The sequence below is a fragment of the Nerophis lumbriciformis genome, linkage group LG22 (genome assembly GCF_033978685.3).
Source record: "Nerophis lumbriciformis linkage group LG22, RoL_Nlum_v2.1, whole genome shotgun sequence".
Taxonomy (NCBI): domain Eukaryota; kingdom Metazoa; phylum Chordata; class Actinopteri; order Syngnathiformes; family Syngnathidae; genus Nerophis; species Nerophis lumbriciformis.
Genome location: NC_084569.2, coordinates 32,087,975 through 32,112,930, shown reverse-complemented (window position 1 = coordinate 32,112,930; position 24,956 = coordinate 32,087,975). Strand labels below are relative to the sequence as shown.

Sequence of the window (24,956 nt, the reverse complement as noted above, 5' to 3'; positions counted from 1 at the left end):
CCCACCCCTCTTTTATTTATTTTCTCTACCTACAGTAAAAAAAGACAAACAGCATTTATCTATATCTTGACAAAAAAAACTAATGACTTGTGTGTTGTTTGGAACATTTGGTAATGGTAGTGCAGTAAAAAAAAATTGTGTTGGACTTCTTCGAATGAAGAGAGCAGTTATTATTTTGGTTTACAGAGTAAACAACTAAAAAGTAAGGTGTTGGGCATTGTTTTCTCGAAACGCATACATTTGTCTAAATATGATGGACTGACCATTCATCCTCTTTTCCCCGGACATGTCCTCTTTTGCGGGGTTTCTTAAATGCCTCAAATGTCCGGCATTTTGAGTTAGGGTTGCGTGTATTTTCAATGTACGTTCAGGGTTAAGAAGGGGTTGAAAACAAAACAAATTGTGAAGGTGTGCGCACGCAGCAGCATTGGTGAGGGAGGGGCAGAGACAGAGAGAGCGAGAGAGTTATGATAAACGCGCATGCGTCGCCAGGCTCCGCTTTTTATCCATAGATTTATCAGATTTAATTTTTTATTAACTATAGCAGTGGTGTCAAAAGTGTGCCCCGGAGGCCATTTGCGGCCCACAGCTAATGTTTTAAAGGCCCACGGCACATTCTAAAAAAACTATTCAAATAAACAAAAACATAACAAAAGTGAAATAAAAAAGCTTAAAGGTGAAATGTAATTTAGAAAAAGTTGCAATGTTGACTAATAAAACAAAGCTGGGTTTTTTTCTTTCAAACTGTCATTGCTCAAAACATAATATTGAATCAAAATCAATGTTATTATGAATTATTGACCTATCAAAGGTTCCCATTACTTCACATCAAATATTCCACTTTGAAAAATATTTTTGGTAGAAGATTTTGCATATTTTGTGTGTTTGCCATTAAAAACATAGTTTTGTTTGACAAAAAAGGGCGGAAAACAAACAAACCAAAAAACAACATAAAAAAAACTAAAACATTTTGAAATGAAGGATGGATGTGAAGTTGATGTAGACTCCAGAGATTTAAGCGTTAAATATAAAATGTATGTATGCCCTGGCACACCATTATCATCATTTCATGACCCAAGCAAAACACTTTTTACACTTTTATACTGAAATAAATACACCTACAACTTATTCAATACAAACATGGAAAAAACTACCAGCAGCGGTAAAGTTCAGATCTATGAAGGAAAGAAGAAAGTGAATGAATGTTTATAACTGAATACATTTACGTATGTATACAAATTTGTTTTCTTTTTTTATTATTTTTCTTAATGAATGAAGTAATGTTTATGACAACCTTTTTCCAAAACACAATATAGAATGTGAGATATAACAGGATAATGCATACATTTATAAACATTTTTCAAAACGCTTACAGAAAAGTGGGACCCCAAAAATTTACTGTGGGACCCCATTTTTATGACTTGATGGGATCCCTGGGACCCCATTTTGAAAATTCCTAGCGCCAACACTGCTGTCAACAGAGGAGAAAAAAATGCTTTATTTAAATAAATATATTATTTATAAAGCAAGTTCGAGTATCATTGGCACATTTTCACCTAGTTTTCACCGGCCTTGGCGTGCTGCCCGCCTTGGCATGCATATATGTGTCCTCTTTTTGGGATTTCACAATATGGTCAGCCTAAGATATGACCGAAGACACGCATTATTGTGGGTTTCCTGCACGTCGTCTTCATCACTATAGGAAAAATGTTTCGCCCTAACCTTAGCCCATACTTGCCAACCCTCCCGGATTTTCCGGGAGACTCCCGAAATTCAGCGCTTCTCCCGAAAACCTCCCGGGACAAATTTTCTCCCGAAAATCTCCCGAAATTCAGGCGGACCGGAGTGACGTGTCGACAGCCTGTTTTCACGTCCGCTTTCCCACAATATAAACAGCGTGCCTGCCCAATCACGTTATAACTGTAGAATGATCGAGGGCGAGTTCTTGGTTTCTTATGTGGGTTTATTGTTAGGCAGTTTCATTAATGTCCTCCCAGCGCGGCAACAACAGCAGTCACGTTTTCGTCTACCGTAAAGCAGTTTGTCTGCTGTAAACAGCAATGTTGTGACACTCTTAAACAGGGCAATACTGCCATCTACTGTACATGCATATGTGACATTAACATCTAGGGCTTTTAGAGAGTGCAGTGCACAGCTGCGCACGGAACAAGGAGACGAAGAGGGTGTTCAGCATGGTTAGTAAATAGTGACAGAGAATAGAACAAGGATGGACAATTCAACCCTTAACTCAACAATGAGTAGATGAGTGTTATGTGTTTGTGTATATGTGTAAATAAATGAACACTGAAATTCAAGTATTTCTCTTATATATATATATATATATATATATATATATATAGCTAGAATTCACTGAAAGTCAAGTATTTCTTATATATATATATATATATATATATATATATATGAAATACTTGACTTGGTGAATTCTAGCTGTAAATATACTCCTCCCCTCTTAACCACGCCCCAACCCCCGACCACGCCCCCCCACCTCCTGAAATCGGAGGTCTCAAGGTTGGCAAGTATGCCTTAGCCAATTGTGACTCATTATCCAAACATCAACCAATCATCATGGATGTTCTCCGTATGTATGGATGTTCTCATTTATCCAGCTTTTTATTTAATTTTCTCCATATATGTATATGTATATATATATATATTTTGCATTCACAGTCCATTTTATCTCTTTGTAGCTTGTAGCTTTGATGTAAGCTACAAGCTACATGGGTCTAAAAGTAGCTCAACTACAGGAAAAGCTACCGGTTAAAAAAAGTAGCTAAGCTACCGCCAAAGCTCCTGGAAAATGGAGTTAAGCTACGTAGCTTAGCTACATGTAGCTTGTTACTGCCCATCACTGATTATCGGGATAAAGTTATGGGAAAACACAGAAGAATGATTATGCTGTTTTTGTCATCTAAATGTGATGTCATGACGAATGTTTCCCATCAGGAGCGTCGTCGGTCAGAGCGTGCAGAGATCCAAAGAGTCCGAACGGAGAAGGAGAAGGACAGACAGAACAGGATTGCGGTAACAAACACAAACAATGATATTATCTCGTACATGTGGTACCTTTTGGGGTAGGAGCCTCCCCGCCGCTAGTTGGCATAGCAAATGTAATTACGGCTAAGCCTCTAAGATCCGCCCAAAACATCCAATGTTACTCGCTACACTGCAAGAAGTCAGTGTTCAAAAACAAGGGAAAAAAATACCAAACTTAGTGGTATTTTATTTGAGCTAAGCAAAATTATCTGCCAATAGTACAAGACAATTTGGCTTGTCAAGACTTTCCAAAACAAGTAAAATTAGCTAACCTCAATGAACCCAAAAATACCTTAAAATAAGTATACTATCACTAATAATAAGTGCACTTTTCTTGGTAGGAAAAAAAAAAGAGACCTTTTTGCTCAATATGTTGAAAAATATTCTTAAATTAAGTAAATGCTAGTGCCATTATCTTGACATAATGATATGCGCTCGGCATTACATTTCTTGAAACCAACAAACTTATACTAAAAACTAGTTTATTAGTCTTAATGGAAAGGCAACAAGGCAACCGCTTGTTACTCTCGGGGTCTCCTAGCCGCTCAGGCAAATCATATGGTCTAAAAATGCATTTTTCCATCGACAACATGACATCATCGCGCCAAGTGCGTGCTCTTTCAGTCAATTAGTGCGCATATATACAGCCCGGCCCCTGGCCAAAATTGTGATTTTGAAGAATTTATCTGAATGTGCATGAACTATTTCTGTTCAAAATTGTTAGAAATGTCACATGTTAAATGTTTAAATATTAACTGTCAGTTTACTGTACTGTGCCAACTGTACTATTATATGAGTACGTATTTTCTATTGTTTCATTGAAAATAAAACAGCAAAGTCAATTTGGCTGTCATCTGTTTTAATTATGAGACACAATTGTGTCAAAGTCATGATTTTTTTTTTCATGCTTGAATAAGAAATGATTACTTAAAAAAAGTAGTTTTATACTTGTGTGTGTTGATGACACAGCTTTGCAACAGTTGATATTCTAGTTTCAAGCATGTTTTACTCAATATAGGTCATCAAATCTCAGCTACAAGCTGTAATATCTTACTGAGATTATTTAGGACCAAAACACTTAAAACAAGTAAAACACTCTAACATAAAATCTGCTTTGTGAGAAGCATTATCTTATCAGACAGAAAATAAGCAAATATCACCCTTATTTGAGATATTTAATCTTACTTAGATTTCAGTTTTTGCAGTGTAGCAGTAGCGAGTATCTAGAAAACCACATAACTTAGTTTTTCCGACCATTGGAACAAAGGAAGTGAGCGTGAAGGACAGTGCTGAGAAGAAGAAGTGGGTGATATTAATTGAATTAAAGAAAAAAATCAGCGAAAACATGACTTAGGTGCGTAGCCGATTTGGTTCGAGCGTAGCACTGCTAGTCTGCGCCATACTGAAGTAGAGTGAGTCGATACCACCAGCGAAGGATGTTGAAATAGTATCTAAACGGCGGACATTTACGGAGAAGCTGCTAATGCTGTGTTTGACGGAGAAGCAGCTCAAAAGAGAAAACCGTAGAAATCTGTTCTACATGGTTAATACTGTACATTATTGTAGTTGTTAGTAGTACTTTCTATTATATTGTTTTACACAATATTTCTTATCGAAGTTTGTTTTCCTATTTAAAAGGTATGTTACAAGTTAAAATTGTGCTGTCTGGGGGCCGGGGCAAGCACCAATTAATATGATTTAAATGTATTCCAATGTTTGCAATAGTTTTTTAAGGCAGTGGTTCTCAACCTTTTTTCAGTGATGTACCCCCGGTGAACATTTTTTTAACTCAAGTACCCCCTAATCAGAGCAAAGCATTTTTGGTTGCAAAAAAGAGATAAAGAAGTAAAATACAGCACTATGTCATCAGTTTCTGATTTATTAAATTGTATAACAAATACAATTTAATCAATTTTAATAAACAAAATAAACAAAATATTGCTCATTTGTAGTGGTCTTTCTTGAACTATTTGGAAAACAAGATATAAAAATAACAAAACTTGTTGAAAAATAAACAAGTGATTTAATTGAAATAAAGACTTCTACACATAGAAGTAATCATCAACTTAAAGTGCCCTCTTTGGGGATTGTAATAGAGATCCATCTGGATTCATGAACTTAATTCTAAACATTTCTTCACAAAAAAAGAAATCTTTAGCATCAATATTTATGGAACATGTCCACAAAAAAATCGAGCTGTCAACACTGAATATTGCATTGTTGCATTTCTTTTCACAGTTCTTTTTGACAGACATTTTAGTGAGGGTCAAACCATCATGGCATGGGGGAAACTCTGGGTTTATGGTAATGAATAGAATAGCCTACTTGATTTGATGTTCAGTTTATGAACTTACATTCATATTTTGTTGAAATATTATTCAATAAATATATTTATAAAGGATTTTTGAATTGTTGCTATTTTTACAATATTTAAAAAAAAATCTCACGTACCCCTTGGCATACCTTCAAGTACCCCCAGGGGTACGCGTACCCCCATTTGAGAACCACTGTTTTAAGGTACGAGCTGGGTCACATAACCAATTAAACTTGTATCCCCAAGTACCACCGTATGAAGATTCTTTGCCCAGTTGTGAAAAACTGAGTTATTGTGTCAAAATACAGAATATTAGTGCCTATTGTGTGTTGTTTACACATAGCAAGGCTTACTATACATTTTTGGTGTCTAATATTTAGTTGATGTGAATTTTTCCTCTGTCCGGAGGAATGACTACACAAATAAATGAGACTTTCCTTCAATGCGTCACCAGGAGGAGCGTCAGAGGAAAGAGGAGGAGGAGGCCAAGAAGAAGGCTGATGACGACGCCAAGAAGAAGAAAGTGCTATCCAACATCGGGGCAAACTTTGGAGGCTTCCTCGCCAAGGTCAGACTCTCGTTTGTGACGAGATGAAGACACACTTCAAACTTTGTGTGCGTGTGTTGCAGTCTGAGTTGAGGAGGGGCAAGCGTCTGACTGCCAGAGAGATCAAGAAGAAGACTCTGACCGAGAGGCGTCAGCCGCTGACCATTGACAATTTGAGAGAGGACTCACTCAGGTGAGTGATTCAAACTTGTCCTGCTTTTTTCTCTGCCGCCATCTTCACCCGCGTACAACCACAGCTGGGCAACAGTCAGGATTGTTGTTCTGTAGAAGTTAACCCAGTGTTTTTCAACCTTTTTTGAGCCAAGGCACATTTTTTCCGTTGAAAAAAATGCAAAGGCACACCACCAGCAGAAATCATTAAAAAACTAAACTCAGTTGACAGTAAAAAGTCGTTGTCGCAATTGTTGGATATGACTTTAAACCATAACCAAGCATGCATCACTATAGCTCTTGTCTCAAAGTAGGTGTACTGTCACCACCTGTCACATCACGCCCTGACTTATTTTGAGTTTTTTGCTGTTTTCCTGTGTGTACTGTTTTACTTCTTGTCTTGCGCTCCTATTCTCTCTTTTTTTGGTATTTTCCTGTAGCAAATTCATATCCTCTTTTGAGTGATATTACCGGCATCGACTTTGTTTTAGCAATCAATAATATTTCAGTTGTTTTTATCCTTCTTTGTGGGGACATTGTTGATTGTCACGTCATGTTCAGATGTACATTGTGGACGCCATCTTTGCTCCACAGTAAGTCTTTGCTGTCGTCCAGCATTCTGTTTTTGTTTACTTTGTAGCCAGTTCAGTTTTAGTTTTGTTCTGCATAGCCTTCCCTAAGTTCCACTGTCTTTTCTTAGGGGCACTCACCTTTTGTTTATTTTTGGTTTGGTTTGCCTCCCGCTGTTTCTGACATCTACAAAGCAATTAGCTACCGGCTGCCACCTACTGATATGGAACAGTATTACACGGTTACTCTGCCGAGCTCTAGACAGCACCAACACTCAACAACAACACATCATTTGCAGACTATAATTACTGGTTTGTAAAAAATATTTTTAACACAAATAGGTGAAATTAGATAATCTCCCACGGCACACCTGACGGTATCTCACGGCACACTAGTGTGCCGCGGCACAGTGGTTGAAAGACACTGAGTTAACCAACAGGTGGGAATGACTTTAAAGCATGGGTGTCAAACTCATTTTAAGTCAGGGGCCACGTGGAGGAAAATCTATTCACATGTGGGTCGGACTGGTAAAATCATGGCATAATAACTTAAAAATAAAGACTACTTCAGAATTGTTTTCTTTGTCTTACTTTGGCCAAATATAGAACAAGTACATTCTGAAAATGTACATATTACAATTTTGACAAATAGCGATTCAAAGTTGACTGGCTCCACTGTTGGAGTAATCTGCTCGGCTGTAAGAGTTGAAAGAACATATGAAGCCACACCACCGCCCCTTGGACCTCTGTCAGCTCTATATAAAGTGTATCCATTAATTTTGATTTCATCATCTAATATATTGCTATGTAGCCATGTTTCTGAAATAGTAATAATATGCGGACTATGATAGGAAACCCATACTCTCAGCAAGTCAATTTTAGATAATAAACTCCTAATATCGAGGTGAATCATTTTTAAACCCTTAGTTGATTCTATTACTCACATTTGCTATATAAGGGATGAGAGGTGAGAGAGAGATGGCATAGAGCAAATCACATTTTGACAACTGACAAAACAAACAGGCCAACAAACAAACAAAAAACAATCATACAATAATAAAACAAGGTTCGCTGCATAGCTATAGTTCAGCTTGCTTAGGGTTATTTTATATTTAATATTTGGTACTCGAAAATAAATTATGTGACCTTGCAATAATCAGGCCATACATCAGGATAGTGGCACATACGTGGCCAAAACACAAAAACAACATATTCATGTTGTTCTGTACTTTTGGAATAAATTTCGATCATCACGACGAGAGATGTCCGATAATATCGGCCGATAAATGCTTTAGAATGTAATATCGGGAATTATCGGTATCGGTTTATTTATTATCGGTATCGTTTTTTTTTTTGGTTTTTTTTTTTAATTATTATTAAATCAACATTAAAAACACAAGATACACTTACAATTAGTACACCAACCCAAAAAACCTCCCTCCCCGATTTACACTCATTCACACAAAAGGGTTGTTTCTTTCTGTTATTAATATTCAGGTTCCTACATTATATATCAATATATATCAATACAGTCTGCAAGGGATACAGTCCGTAAGCACACATGATTGTGCGTGCTGCTGGGCCACTAATAGTACTAACCTTTAACAGTTAATTTTACTCATTTTCATTAATTACTAGTTTCTATGTAACTGTTTTTATATTGTTTTACTTTCTTTTTTATTCAAGAAAATGTTTTTCATTTATTTCTCTTCTTTTATTTTATTTTTTTTTTTAAAAAGGACCTTATCTTCACCATACCTGGTTGTCCAAATTAGGCATAATAATGTGTTAATTCCACGACTGTATATATTGGTATCGGTTGATATCGGTATCGGTAATTAAAGGGGAACATTATCACAATTTCAGAAGGGTTAAAACCATTAAAAATCAGTTCCCAGTGGCTTATTTTATTTTTCGAAGTTTTTTCCAAAATTTTACCCATCACGCAATATCCCCAAAAAAAGCTTCAAAGTGCCTGATTTTAACCATCGTTATAAACACCCGTCCATTTTCCTGTGACGTCACACAGTGATGCCAATACAAACAAACATGGCGGATAGAACAGCAAGGTATAGCGACATTAGCTCGGATTCAGACTCGGATTTCAGCGGCTTAAGCGATTCAACAGATTATGCATGTATTGAAACGGATGGTTGTAGTGTGGAGGCAGGTAGCGAAAACGAAATTGAAGAAGAAACTGAAGCTATTGAGCCATATCGGTTTGAACCGTATGCAAGCGAAACCGACGAAAACGACACGACAGCCAGCGACACGGGAGAAAGCGAGGACGAATTCGGCGATCGCCTTCTAACCAACGATTGGTATGTGTTTGTTTGGCATTAAAGGAAACTAACAACTATGAACTAGGTTTACAGCATATGAAATACATTTGGCAACAACATGCACTTTGAGAGTGCAGACAGCCCATTTCTAATAAGAACATATATTTTTCCACGATTTCAGCACTCAGGTTAACCATACGTAAATAGACACAAAATACTGCATTACACAAGACTACCCGAATGTACTCGAATGATTGAAAAAAATAAATGTTTTTAAGCTAAATTATTGGTAAACACAGTTTATGTATAATAATTTACGTAAAACCGCGAGTAATGAATACATTTTTCATCAATTAATATATTCTGTAGACATACCCTCATCCGCTCTCTTTTCCTGAAAGCTGATCTGTCCAGTTTTGGAGTTGATGTCAGCAGGCCAGGGAAGCTGCTGACATCAACACGATGTCTTCTCTTGATCATCTTCGGTGGCATAAGGGACGGTGTGAGCCAAGACATCCAGGGGGTTTAGCTCGCTCGTCTGCGGGAACAAACTGCCGCCATTGCTTACCGTGCTACCGAGGTCCTTTGTCCCTGAATAGCTCACACACTCCGGCAGATTCAATGGGGGTCTGGCGGCAGATTTCTTTGACTTTATCGTTGGAAATGCATCTGCTTTGAGTGTCGCAGGATATCCACACATTCTTGCCATCTCTGTCGTAGCATAGCTTTCGTCGGTAAAGTGTGCGGAACAAACGACTGACCATTTCGTCGTCTTTCCCCACACCCTCGTATTTTGAACAAATTTCGTCCAATTTCTTGCCACTTTCGCATCTTTGGGCCACTGGTGCAACTTGAATCCGTCCCTGTTCGTGTTGTTACACCCTCCGACAACACACCGACGAAAGTGAGAAAATGGCGGATTGCTTCCCGATGTGACGTCACGTTGTGACGTCATCGCTCCAAGAGCAAATAATAGAAAGGCGTTTAATTCGCCAAAATTCACCCATTTAGAGTTCGGAAATCGGTTATAAAAATATATGGTCTTTTTTCTGCAACATCAAGGTATATATTGACGCTTACATTGGTCTGGTGATAATGTTCCCCTTTAACATTGTTTGCACCCACTAAGATAGTGTCACACTTTATTGCTTTAAACATGCTGATTATGTAAGTGACTTATTTATTCCACACACCATCCTCACTCGCGGTTTCAACTTTTAACACCAGTAAAGCGGACTTCACATTAAGTTGTGAATGGTCGTGATGGCTATCCAAAGTTACTCCAAAAATATGGAAGGCTCGAACGACGTCCTGTTTGTTTGAGAACAAAACTCCTGGATAAACCTGCTGTACCACAAATGCAGTATGGTGAATCCACACTAAAAAAAATGGTGGATACCTAAAAAATAAATAAATGAAAAAATTAAAAAAAATACAAGAGAAAATGCCAAACTCTGCCTGAAGGGGTCATAAATCATTATGCTGTCTGGACTACAAAAAAAGATGGCGGATTTCTTAAAAAACTACAAAACGTTGTGACGTATATCTACTTCCGGTTTTAACTCCGGTTTATTTTTGCATTTATTTATCTTTTTTTGTTTTGTTGTAAAGTTTATTGTATTTCTACAATGTCCTATACGTAGGGATGATGTTCGAAATCGGTTCTCCCAGTTGTTCGGAAAAAAAAGAACCTATTCCATGGACTCAAATCCCTTTTTGAGAACCGGTTCCCGTTATCAAGGCCACTATAGTAAAGAAAATAGTTGGTTCTTTATTCGAATCCCTGGGAACAAATCCCTTCCAACATAAAGGAAATGCCCTGTGGGACCTGCAATGTTATGCCCATTTGATTGTAGACTCTTACTGACACCTTGTGGCGATATGAAAATACTACGCGTCATTAGTTTGGGCACTTCTGGGTTGACACAATTGAGGAGTAGACAAGTTGTGTTAGCTCTTACAAGCCTTGGAAAATATAAGTCTGTAAGTAAACTGTTTAACTTGTTTATGTAACTCAATATTAAGGTGGAAAGTGTTTAAGTTTGATACTAAGATGTTTATTGAAAAACTATTTTTGTGCACTGTTTCAATGGATGTTTTGAGGTGTTAAAATGGCACATACAGTCGTGTATTTCCACCATCGAAATAGTTTCAACACTCAGAAGTATTTGTTTGATGATAGTACTGTATATTTGTGTGAAGCTAATATTTACATATTGTGTATTACATTTCAGTATGTTAATTGAATCACATAGCTTATACATTTGTCATTGTGTGTATTTCAGTTTAAAAAAAAATAATAACAGTCCAATGCAAGACAAAAGTAAAGATAGGAAAAGACAAAGCAAGATCAACAACAATAAAGAGCCTAAATGGATTAATCTGCTTTGGATTGTTTGTTAGCTATCTGCCAAGCTGTATAACCTCAACACGTATAGTGAGGGCAGAACAGGCAATATGCAATTATTGCCAGGCTTCGCTCTCGTGTAAGGGGGGGAAGAATTGTTGATTGATGACTGTGGTGTTCTTAGTGTCGTAGTGTGTGTAGTTAGTATGTTCCAATAGCAGCAAAAGTGCACTTTTTGGAGAGCTGTATTATTTTCAGTTTTGTGCCCAAGGGACTGATTTTATTTAACACTATATTATTATTTATACACCTATAGTGACAGAGACAAGTTGTTTTTGTGTTACTGTATATATTTGTTTTTCTGAAAAATCCCACTTAATACACTTTGGGTAACAACAGTCAATATATTATTTTATTTTTTCTGGGGGAGAGAACAGTCAATATTTTTTTTTCTTTTTTTTTTTTTCTTATAAAATAAAAGTGAGCTTTTGTTAAACCAAATATTGTGTTTTTTTCCATATACAACAACCTATCTGGAGTCGATAAGAGAATCGATAAGGAATCGGTTCGATAAGAGGATTCGATAACGGGTTCGAACTCGATAATTTCTTACCAAACATCATCCCTACCTATACGGTTCCATAAAATAACAATGCTCCACAAATGGCAACACTTTGAACATCACTGATTTACATATTTCACCGGGAGGACAAAGTGTTGCTAAATAATGTTTTCTAAGATGTGTCATCAAGTTTTTATTCCTGATGGACGTGATAAAGGTTTTTCCTGTGCGTTGATATCGGAAGACTAACAACGTTACCCATAAGTCTTAGCAGCAGGGTGGAATAGCAGAGAGTTGATCAAGTAGGAGTATTATGCAGAGTTGTAAACAAAGAGTTCCTGTGTTGCCAAAAACTGCTGTTTTTTGCGTCACTGAAACAAACATTCTGCATGCTTTGCTCTCTAGGCTTGTGGAGGCGGATCTCTGCACACGCATGTTTTTACTGGCCAAATAAATAATTTCTTTCACTTTGAACACGTACCTCTCCTCGCTAAACAGAGCGACAGAGTGGCCAATTTGGCGCCACAGATCCCGTCTGCCGCGTCTACGAATTGACTACAACAAAGGTGTCAAACTCAAGGCCCGGGGGCCAGATGTGGCCCACCACTTCATTTTATATGTATCAATAAAGTACTGTAACTTGTCTTACTAAATCTATTCTTTCTTTCTATTTTGGGAGAAAAAAAAAAAATGTACTCGATGCAATCGCAAATTATGTTAACTTAAATATTGTTTAATCGTGCAAAAATATATTATCAAACGTTCAAACCATTTTTGAAATAGAAATAAATACTAATAATAATGACTTCAAAGCAAGTTATCCATCAAATTGTGCAATGTAAAAGTAGCAATAGATTTCATGGTAAAATTGTGAAATTTACTGTGCTTTTCACAGCATTTTTCTGTAAATGAAAAATTTTCTACTTTTTTTACTGTAATAAACTGGTGCCATTTTGGCATTTACAGTAATACACCGAAAAATCTACAGTTGTTGATTTGCGGTAAAAAAAAAACACAAAAAAAACTGGCAGGTCAGGTGCCAAAATGTTACTGTAAAAATGCAGTTTTCTTTATTTACAGTAAAAAAAAAAAAAAGTAAATTTTACAGTAAAATTCTGGCAACTGAGCTTCTTTTTTTTTTTACCATAAAAACAGCAGTACTGTTTTTCCATTTACAGTAATATAGACTACATTTTAAGGTGAAATTATTGCAACTAACTATATATGTTTTTTTACATTTTAGTTTAAAAAAATCTACTAATAAAATGCATTTAAAAAATTGTGAAATACTTGTATTCACTGTTAAAATCGGCCCTCTGGGGCCAAACATAACTGCAATGTGGCCCTCAGTGAAAATGACTTTGACACCTCTGGACTAGAAGACACTTGGAGAGACCTCCGCCAGGTCCTACCGCCCATTAGTAGTCCGGCGATCCGGATCAGCCCCAAAAATTACATCACTTGTTCCTTACGGCATTTTGGACATTTCCTGAAGGTCGTGTGAGAAATGCGCCTGTAACTTTTTCAGGCATCTATAGCGGAATGAAAAAAAATGGAGTGAACATCGTTGTTTCTGCGGGGCAGCTTGCATAAACCCCCAGAAGCTAACATAAAGTAACGTAGAGAAGTAGAAACTACTCGGATCAGTAGTTCCTTATCCCATTTTGGACGTTAACCTAGAACCAATCGGGTGAGAGCCGATGAAGCCGGCCGGACCGCATAGATACTAAAGCGGGTAATGTCGGACCGCGCCAAAAAATTCAGTGACTGGACTCTGAATGGTTGATTGTATTTTTAGGATATTCCGCAAGCCAATAAAAGACGAGGTGCGGACCACAAACGGACCCCCGTGGACACGCTTGGCTCACTGTTTAATGTTCCTCTTGGGTACTAGAACTCTCCGTGTTTATTTTAGGATTTGTTTGATTGTTTACGTCTCCTTATGAACAGACAGGCAGTCTGACAGAAAACAGTAAAAGTTGTTGTCAGGTTCAAACACTGATGACATCTATTAAACAAGACAAGAGGCAAAGAATTAAACAGAGACAGAATTCAATTTGGGACTAAATATTGAGGAGAGTTGTGTGTACACTGTACCAGAGTACAGTATCTCAGCACGCTCTGCCAAAAAATTGCACGCCTCCTTCTTTTATTTTGGACCCACATGGCCACCGCTGTTTCCAAAAGACAAAGGTCGCAAAAAAGTTCAGAGAAAAGGTCGTAAACAATTCACAGAAAAGGTCCATTCAAAAAGAGTTCGTAAAATAGTTCAAAAAGAGGTCCATAAAGTAGTTCAAAAAGAGGTCGTCTGGAAATCGGGCAGATTCTGTCTTCTCTCCGCTTTGAAGTCGTTGGGTTAGAACAATATCTTTCTGTTGATTACCATACATGAAAGAACACAGGAACACCTTCATCTTGCTTTACCCCCCTACTCAGTGGAGTTTTACGAGCCTTACTCTTGGTAGGTTTCAAAGACAGCTTTTGTCTTCTCACCAAACCCTCAATGTAACACAACGTTTTTGTGATAATTTAGAAACAATTGTTCTGACATTTGTGTCTATTCTTTTTTTTTTGTTGTCTTCCCCCAAAAGAGAACAAGCCCAGGAGATGTGGAACTGGGTTTACCAGCTGGAGTCTGAGAAGTTTGACTACATGGAGCACATAAAGCACCAGAAATACGAGGTGAGTACTTCACTCTGGGATCGCCAGTTTGTACTCGTGCTGAACAAACACTTTTTTTTCTTCTTTTTTTTTTCTGCGATGCGCTCACACACTTCACCTCTGTGAGAGATCAGCTTCCATAAAAACATGTTACGATATACACAGTCGGGATGTTTTTATCTCCGATACTGAGTAGTAGGAATCAAACATACTTTTCTTATTTCGAAGTGTGGAATGTTAGAAAAAGTGAAATTATTATTATCATTATTATTATAATGCTTACGTCGACATAAGCGTTATGCTGACATAACGTTTATGTTGACAACCGCTTACGTGGGCCAATTTGCGTCGACATAAGCTGTTGTCGTCGTACGTGGTTGTCGACGTAAGCGGTTGTCTGCAACCACCCAAGTTGACATAACACTTACGTCGACACATGTGTTATGTCGACATAACACATGTGTCGACATGTTGCCGACAACCGCTTACGTCGACAACCACTTACGTCGTTGCCGACGTAAGCGGTTGTCGGCAACCCCCCAAGTTGACATAACACTTACGTCGACACATGTGTTATGTCGACATAACACATGTGTCGACATGTTGCCGACAACCGCTTACGTCGACACATGTGTTATGTCGACAAAACACATGTGTTGACGTAAGTGTTATGTCAACTTGGGGGGTTGCCGACAACCGCTTACGTCGACAACCACTTACGTCGACACAACGCTTACGTTGACATAAGCGTTATGTCGACATAAACTTAAGCCGACACAAGCGCTATGTCGACATAAGTGGTTGTCAACATAAGCGTTATGTCGACAACCGCTTACGTCGACAACCACTTACGTCGTTGCCGACGTAAGCGGTTGTCGGCAACCCCCCAAGTTGACATAACACTTACGTCGACACATGTGTTATGTCGACAAAACACATGTGTTGACGTAAGTGTTATGTCAACTTGGGGGGTTGCCGACAACCGCTTACGTCGACAACCACTTACGTCGACACAACGCTTACGTTGACATAAGCGTTATGTCGACATAAACTTAAGCCGACACAAGCGCTATGTCGACATAAGTGGTTGTCAACATAAGCGTTATGTCGACAACCGCTTACGTCGACAACCACTTACGTCGACACAACGCTTACGTTGACATAAGCGTTATGTCGACATAAACTTAAGCCGACACAAGCGCTATGTCGACATAAGTGGTTGTCAACATAAGCGTTATGTCGACAACCGCTTACGTCGACAACCACTTACGTCGACACAACGCTTACATTGACATAAGTGTTATGTCGACATAAACTTAAGCCGACACAAGCGCTATGTCGACATAAGTGGTTGTTAACATAAGCGCTTTGTTGACAACCGCATATGTTGACAACCGTTTATGTCGACATAAGTGGGTATCGATGTATGCGGTTGTTGACATGATCGGTTGTCGACAACCGCTTACGCTGACAACCCCTTATGTCGGCATAACGCTTACGTCGACACAAGCCTTATGTTGACACAATGCGTATGTCAACAACCACTTACGTCGATAATCACCTATGTCGACATAATGCTTATGTCGACAAAAGTGGTTATCGATGTAAGTGGTTGTCGACATACGCGGTTGCCGGCGTAAGCGTTTTCTCGCCATAACGCGCGTGTCGACAACCGTTATGTCGACATGGCCGGTTGTCAACAACCGCTTACATCGACACAACGACTCCGGCGACATAATGCTTATGTCGACATAAGCGTTATGTTGACAACCGCTTACGTGGGCCAATTTGCGTCGACATAAGCTGTTGTCGACGTACGTGGTTGTCGACGTAAGCGGTTGTCTGCAACCACCCAAGTTGACATAACACTTACGTCGACACATGTGTTATGTCGACATAACACGTGTCGACATGTTGCCGACAACCGCTTACGTCGACAACCACTTACGTCGACACAACGCTTACGTTGACATAAGCGTTATGTCGACATAAACTTAAGCCGACACAAGCGCTATGTCGACATAAGTGGTTGTCAACATAAGCGTTATGTCGACAACCGCTTACGTCGACAACCACTCACGTCGACACAACGCTTACATTGACATAAGTGTTATGTCGACATAAACTTAAGCCGACACAAGCGCTATGTCGACATAAGTGGTTGTTAACATAAGCGCTTTGTTGACAACCGCATATGTTGACAACCGTTTATGTCGACATAAGTGGGTATCGATGTATGCGGTTGTTGACATGATCGGTTGTCGACAACCGCTTACGCTGACAACCCCTTATGTCGGCATAACGCTTACGTCGACACAAGCCTTATGTTGACACAATGCGTATGTCAACAACCACTTACGTCAATAATCACCTATGTCGACATAATGCTTATGTCGACAAAAGTGGTTATCGATGTAAGTGTTTGTCGACATACGCGGTTGCCGGCGTAAACGTTTTCTCGCCATAACGCGCGTGTCGACAACCGTTATGTCGACATGGCCGGTTGTCAACAACCGCTTACATCGACACGACTACGGCGACATAATGCTTACGTCGACATAAGCGTTATGTTGACAACCGCTTACGTGGGCCAATTTGCGTCGACATAAGCTGTTGTCAACATAAGCCGTTGTCGACCCACACGTTATGTCGACAACCACTTACGTCGACACATGTGTTATGTCGACAATCGCTTAACACATATGTCGACGTAAGTGTTATGTCAACTTGGGTGGTTGCCGTCAACCGCTTGCGTCGACAACCACTTACGCCGACACAACGCTTACGTTGACATAAGCGTCATGTTGACATAAGTGGGTATCAATGTATGCGGTTGTCGACATGATCGGTTGTCGACAACCGCTTACGCTGACAACCCCTTACGTCGGCATAACACTTATGTCAGCACAAGCCTTATGTTGACACAATGCTTATGTCAACAACCACTTACATCGATAATCACTTATGTCGACATAACGCTTATGTCGACAAAAGTGCTTATCGACGTAAGTGGTTGTCGACATAGGCGGGTGCCAGCGTAAGCGTTTTGTAGCCATAACGCGTGTGTCGACTACCGTTATGTCGACATGGCCGGTTGTCAACAACCGCTTACATCGACACAACGACTATGGCGACATAATGCTTACGTCGACATAAGCGTTATGTTGACAACCGCTTACGTGGGCCAATTTGCGTCGACATAAGCTGTTGTCAACATAAGCCGTTGTCGACCTACACGTTATGTCAACAACCACTTACGTCGACACGTGTTATGTCGACAATCGCTTAACACATATGTCGACGTAAGTGTTATGTCAACTTGGGTGGTTGCCGTCAACCGCTTGCGTCGACAACCACTTACGCCGACACAACGCTTACGTTGACATAAGCATCATGTTGACATAAGTGGGTATCAATGTATGCGGTTGTCGACATGATCGGTTGTCGACAACCGCTTACGCTGACAACCCCTTACGTTGGCATAACGCTTATGTCAGCACAAGCCTTATGTTGACACAATGCTTATGTCAACAACCACTTACATCGATAATCACTTATGTCGACATAACGCTTATGTCGACAAAAGTGCTTATCGACGTAAGTGGTTGTCGACATAGGCGGGTGCCAGCGTAAGCGTTTTGTAGCCATAACGCGTGTGTCGACTACCGTTATGTCGACATGGCCGGTTGTCAACAACCGCTTACATCGACACAACGACTATGGCGACATAATGCTTACGTCGACATAAGCGTTATGTTGACAACCGCTTACGTGGACACAACGCTTACGTTGACATAAGCGTTAAGTCGACATAAGCTTAAGCCGACACAAGCGTAATGTCGACATAAGTGGTTGTCAACATAAGCGTTATGTTGACATAAATGGTTGTCAACATAAACGGTATGTCGACAACCGCATATATTGACAACCGCTTATGTCGACATAAGTGTGTATCGATGTATGCAGTTGTTGACACGATCGGTTGTCGACAACCGCTTACGCTGACAACCCCTTATGTCGGCATAACGCTTACGACGACACAAGCGTTTTTTTGACACAATGCGTATGCCAACAACCACTTACGTCGATAATCACCTATGTCGACATAATGCTTATGTCGACAAAAGTGGTTATCGATGTAAGTGGTTGTCGACATACGCGGTTGCCGGCGTAAGCGTTTTCTCGCCATAACGCGCGTGTCGACAACCGTTATGTCGACATGGCCGGTTGTCAACAACCGCTTACATCGACACAACGACTACGGCGACATAATGCTTACGTCGACATAAGCGTTATGTTGACAACCGCTTACGTGGGCCAATTTGCGTCGACATAAGCTGTTGTCGACATAAGCCGTTGTCGACCTACACGTTATGTCGACGACCACTTACGTCGACACATGTGTTATGTCGACAATCGCTTAACACATATGTCGACGTAAGTGTTTTGTCAACTTGGGTGGTTGCCAAAAACCGCTTACGTCGACAACCACTTACGTCGACACAACGACTACGGTGACATAACGCTTACGTCAACATAAGCGCTATACTGACATAATGTTTATGTTGACAACCGCTTAGGTGGGCCGATTTGCGTCGACATAAGCTGTTGTCGACAACCGCTTATGTCGACATACACGTTATGTCGACAACCACTTACGTCGGTGAAACGCTTATGCTTATGTCAACAACCACTTACGTCGATAATCATCTATGTTGACATAACGCTTATGTCGACAAAAGCGGTTATCGACGTAAGTGTTGTTGACATACGCGGTTGCCGGCGTAAGCGTTTTGTCGCCATAACGCGCGTGTCTATACTGCCGGTTGTCAACAACCGCTTACGTCGACACAACGACAAAAGTGGTTATTGAAGTAAGTGGTTGTCGACATATGCGGTTGCCGGCGTAAGCGTTTTGTAGCCATAACGCGGTTGTCGACACGGCCGGTTGTCAGCCACCGCTTACGTCGACACAACGACTACGGCGACATAACGCTTACGTCGACATAAGTGCTATGCTGACATAACGTTTATGTTGACAACCGCTTACTTGGGCCTATTTGGATCGACATAAGCTGTTGTCGACATACAGGTTATGTCGACAACCACTTACGTCGGTGTAACGCTTACGTCGACACATGCGTTATGTCGACAATAGCTTATGCCGACATAACACATATGTCGACGTAAATGTTATGTCAACTTGGGTGGTTGCCAAAAACCGCTTACATCGACAACCACTTACGTTGACACAACGACTACGGCGACATAACGCTTACGTCGACATAAGCGCTATACTGACATAATGTTTATGTTGACAACCGCTTAGGTGGGCCGATTTGCGTCGACATAAGCTGTTGTCGACAACCGCTTATGTCGACATACACGTTATGTCGACAACCACTTACGTCGGTGAAACGCTTACGTCGACACATGTGTTATGTCGACAATAGCTTATGCCGACATAACACATACGTCGACGTAAGTGTTATTTCAACTTGGGTGGTTGCCGACAACCGCTTACGTCGACAACCACTTACGTCGACACAACGCTTACGTTGACATAAGTGTTATGTCGACATAAACTTAAGCCGACACAAGCGCTATGTCGACATAAGTGGTTGTTAACATAAGCGCTTTGTTGACAACCGCATATGTTGACAACCGTTTATGTCGACATAAGTGGGTATCGATGTATGCGGTTGTTGACATGATCGGTTGTCGACAACCGCTTACGCTGACAACCCCTTATGTCGGCATAACGCTTACGTCGACACAAGCCTTATGTTGACACAATGCGTATGTCAACAACCACTTACGTCGATAATCACCTATGTCGACATAATGCTTATGTCGACAAAAGTGGTTATCGATGTAAGTGTTTGTCGACATACGCGGTTGCCGGCGTAAGCGTTTTCTCGCCATAACGCGCGTGTCGACAACCGTTATGTCGACATGGCCGGTTGTCAACAACCGCTTACATCGACACGACTACGGCGACATAATGCTTACGTCGACATAAGCGTTATGTTGACAACCGCTTACGTGGGCCAATTTGCGTCGACATAAGCTGTTGTCAACATAAGCCGTTGTCGACCCACACGTTATGTCGACAACCACTTACGTCGACACGTGTTATGTCGACAATCGCTTAACACATATGTCGACGTAAGTGTTATGTCAACTTGGGTGGTTGCCGTCAACCGCTTGCGTCGACAACCACTTACGCCGACACAACGCTTACGTTGACATAAGCGTCATGTTGACATAAGTGGGTATCAATGTATGCGGTTGTCGACATGATCGGTTGTCGACAACCGCTTACGCTGACAACCCCTTACGTCGGCATAACACTTATGTCAGCACAAGCCTTATGTTGACACAATGCTTATGTCAACAACCACTTACATCGATAATCACTTATGTCGACATAACGCTTATGTCGACAAAAGTGCTTATCGACGTAAGTGGTTGTCGACCCATAACGCGTGTGTCGACTACCGTTATGTCGACATGGCCGGTTGTCAACAACCGCTTACATCGACACAACGACTATGGCGACATAATGCTTACGTCGACATAAGCGTTATGTTGACAACCGCTTACGTGGACACAACGCTTACGTTGACATAAGCGTTAAGTCGACATAAGCTTAAGCCGACACAAGCGTAATGTCGACATAAGTGGTTGTCAACATAAGCGTTATGTTGACATAAATGGTTGTCAACATAAACGGTATGTCGACAACCGCATATATTGACAACCGCTTATGTCGACATAAGTGTGTATCGATGTATGCAGTTGTTGACACGATCGGTTGTCGACAACCGCTTACGCTGACAACCCCTTATGTCGGCATAACGCTTACGACGACACAAGCGTTTTTTTGATACAATGCGTATGCCAACAACCACTTACGTCGATAATCACCTATGTCGACATAATGCTTATGTCGACAAAAGTGGTTATCGATGTAAGTGGTAGTCGACATACGCGGTTGCCGGCGTAAGCGTTTTCTCGCCATAACGCGCGTGTCGACAACCGTTATGTCGACATGGCTGGTTGTCAACAACCGCTTACATCGACACAACGACTACGGCGACATAATGCTTACGTCGACATAAGCGTTATGTTGACAACCGCTTACGTGGGCCAATTTGCGTCGACATAAGCTGTTGTCGACCCACACGTTATGTCGACAACCACTTACGTCGACACATGTGTTATGTCGACAATCGCTTAACACATATGTCGACGTAAGTGTTATGTCAACTTGGGTGGTTGCCGTCAACCGCTTGCGTCGACAACCACTTACGCCGACACAACGCTTACGTTGACATAAGCGTCATGTTGACATAAGTGGGTATCAATGTATGCGGTTGTCGACATGATCGGTTGTCGACAACCGCTTACGCTGACAACCCCTTACGTCGGCATAACACTTATGTCAGCACAAGCCTTATGTTGACACAATGCTTATGTCAACAACCACTTACATCGATAATCACTTATGTCGACATAACGCTTATGTCGACAAAAGTGCTTATCGACGTAAGTGGTTGTCGACATAGGCGGGTGCCAGCGTAAGCGTTTTGTAGCCATAACGCGTGTGTCGACTACCGTTATGTCGACATGGCCGGTTGTCAACAACCGCTTACATCGACACAACGACTATGGCGACATAATGCTTACGTCGACATAAGCGTTATGTTGACAACCGCTTACGTGGACACAACGCTTACGTTGACATAAGCGTTAAGTCGACATAAGCTTAAGCCGACACAAGCGTAATGTCGACATAAGTGGTTGTCAACATAAGCGTTATGTTGACATAAATGGTTGTCAACATAAACGGTATGTCGACAACCGCATATATTGACAACCGCTTATGTCGACATAAGTGTGTATCGATGTATGCAGTTATTGACACGATCGGTTGTCGACAACCGCTTACGCTGACAACCCCTTATGTCGGCATAACGCTTACGACGACACAAGCGTTTTTTTGACACAATGCGTATGCCAACAACCACTTACGTCGATAATCACCTATGTCGACATAATGCTTATGTCGACAAAAGTGGTTATCGATGTAAGTGGTTGTCGACATACGCGGTTGCCGGCGTAAGCGTTTTCTCGCCATAACGCGCGTGTCGACAACCGTTATGTCGACATGGCCGGTTGTCAACAACCGCTTACATCGACACGACTACGGCGACATAATGCTTACGTCGACATAAGCGTTATGTTGACAACCGCTTACGTGGGCCAATTTGCGTCGACATAAGCTGTTGTCGACATAAGCCGTTGTCGACCTACACGTTATGTCGACGACCACTTACGTCGACACATGTGTTATGTCGACAATCGCTTAACACATATGTCGACGTAAGTGTTATGTCAACTTGGGTGGTTGCCAAAAACCGCTTACGTCGACACAACGACTACGGTGACATAACGCTTACGTCAACATAAGCGCTATACTGACATAATGTTTATGTTGACAACCGCTTAGGTGGGCCGATTTTCGTCGACATAAGCTGTTGTCGACAACCGCTTATGTCGACATACACGTTATGTCGACAACCACTTACGTCGGTGAAACGCTTATGCTTATGTCAACAACCACTTACGTCGATAATCATCTATGTCGACATAATGCTTATGTCGACAAAAGCGGTTATCGACGTAAGTGTTGTTGACATACGCGGTTGCCGGCGTAAGCGTTTTGTCGCCATAACGCGCGTGTCTATACTGCCGGTTGTCAACAACCGCTTACGTCGACACAACGACAAAAGTGGTTATCGACGTAAGTGGTTGTCGACATACGCGGTTGCCGGCGTAAGCGTTTTGTCGCCATAACGCGGTTGTCGACACGGCCGGTTGTCAGCCACCGCTTACGTCGACACAACGACTACGGCGACATAACGCTTACGTCGACATAAGTGCTATGCTGACATAACGTTTATGTTGACAACCACTTACTTGGGCCTATTTGGATCGACATAAGCTGTTGTCGACATACAGGTTATGTCGACAACCACTTACGTCGGTGTAACGCTTACGTCGACACATGCGTTATGTCGACAATAGCTTATGCCGACATAACACATATGTCGACGTAAATGTTATGTCAACTTGGGTGGTTGCCAAAAACCGCTTACATCGACAACCACTTACGTTGACACAACGACTACGGCGACATAACGCTTACGTCGACATAAGCTCTATGCTGACATAATGTTTATGTTGACAACCGATTTGCGTCGACATAAGCTGTTGTCGACAACCGCTTATGTCGACATACACGTTATGTCGACAACCACTTACGTCGGTGAAACGCTTACGTCGACACATGTGTTATGTCGACAATAGCTTATGCCGACATAACACATACGTCGACGTAAGTGTTATTTCAACTTGGGTGGTTGCCGACAACCGCTTACGTCGACAACCACTTACGTCGACACAACGCTTACGTTGACATAAGCGTTATGTCGACATAAGCTTACGCCGACACAAGCGTTATGTCGACATAAGCAGTTGTCGACATAACACACATGTCGACATAAGCGTTATGCCCAACCGCTTACGCCGACAACCACTTGGCATAAGCGTTATGTTGACATAATGCTTACGTCGACAACCACTTATGTCGACAACCACTTATGTCGACAACCGCAATCGGCCCATGAGAGAGACGGCGACTTAAACGAGCTCCACCCTACTAATAAAAAGTAATAACATTAATAACAGTTCAGCTGTTTAGATGGTTTTGAAACATTTTGTGGGCAAAATCTTCCTTCTTTCCTCCTGATTGTCCTGAACGGAACTTATTTCTCTTTTTCTCCTCTCAGATCATCGTGCTGCTCAACAGAATCCAACATGCTCAGAAATTGAAATTGTAAGTAGTCCAAAAACTCTAAATGTAATTAGTGGTTGTTCTGGGGGGGTTTTCTTCAACGTTTGCTGTGTGTGTTGCAGTAAAAAGGGACAAGGCAAAGGGAAGGTGGGCGGCCGCTGGAAGTAAACGTGAGAAGAAAGCAGGGCAAAAGAAGTACACTGTAGTACTTTTCTGTGTGATCCTGTTTGTTGATATTGTGTTGTAATAAAGTCATGTGCAATCTTTGTGTGGCCTTCATTTTCATGCAAACTTGATGTAGGAAACACATGAATAATAATAATGTACTGTATGGCAGTGACATGCAACGTCCAGCAGGGGGTGCTACGCTATAACGTACACACGCACACACACTCGTATTTATTTTCTTGAGACGTCTGAAAAATGCCTACCTCTTTAGGACCACCCTATACAAAGATTTGTATTTACAACATTAATAATATATACATACTATGGAAATATAGAAATACTTGTTGAGATAAATGAGTTGGAATTTCACAAAAAAACCTAGGAGTGTTGGCGATATTATAGGAAAAGACGGAATTTTA

General features: G+C 40.9%; 1 protein-coding gene across 3 annotated transcripts in view; it reads left to right on the top strand.

Moving 5' to 3' along the window:
* tnnt1 (troponin T type 1 (skeletal, slow)) overlaps positions 1–24,633 on the top strand; it is a 53,900-nt gene extending 29,267 nt beyond the window's left edge. For all 3 annotated transcript variants that reach the window (XM_061973713.2, XM_061973715.2, XM_061973714.2), the window contains 6 exons: positions 2,965–3,042; positions 5,823–5,936; positions 5,999–6,108; positions 14,438–14,528; positions 24,365–24,411; positions 24,492–24,633. In XM_061973713.2, the coding sequence (XP_061829697.1) occupies positions 2,965–3,042; positions 5,823–5,936; positions 5,999–6,108; positions 14,438–14,528; positions 24,365–24,411; positions 24,492–24,537 (486 nt within the window). In that variant the 3' untranslated portion in view covers positions 24,538–24,633. The remainder of the gene's footprint in view (positions 1–2,964; positions 3,043–5,822; positions 5,937–5,998; positions 6,109–14,437; positions 14,529–24,364; positions 24,412–24,491) is intronic.
* Positions 24,634–24,956: the final 323 nt, after the last annotated feature.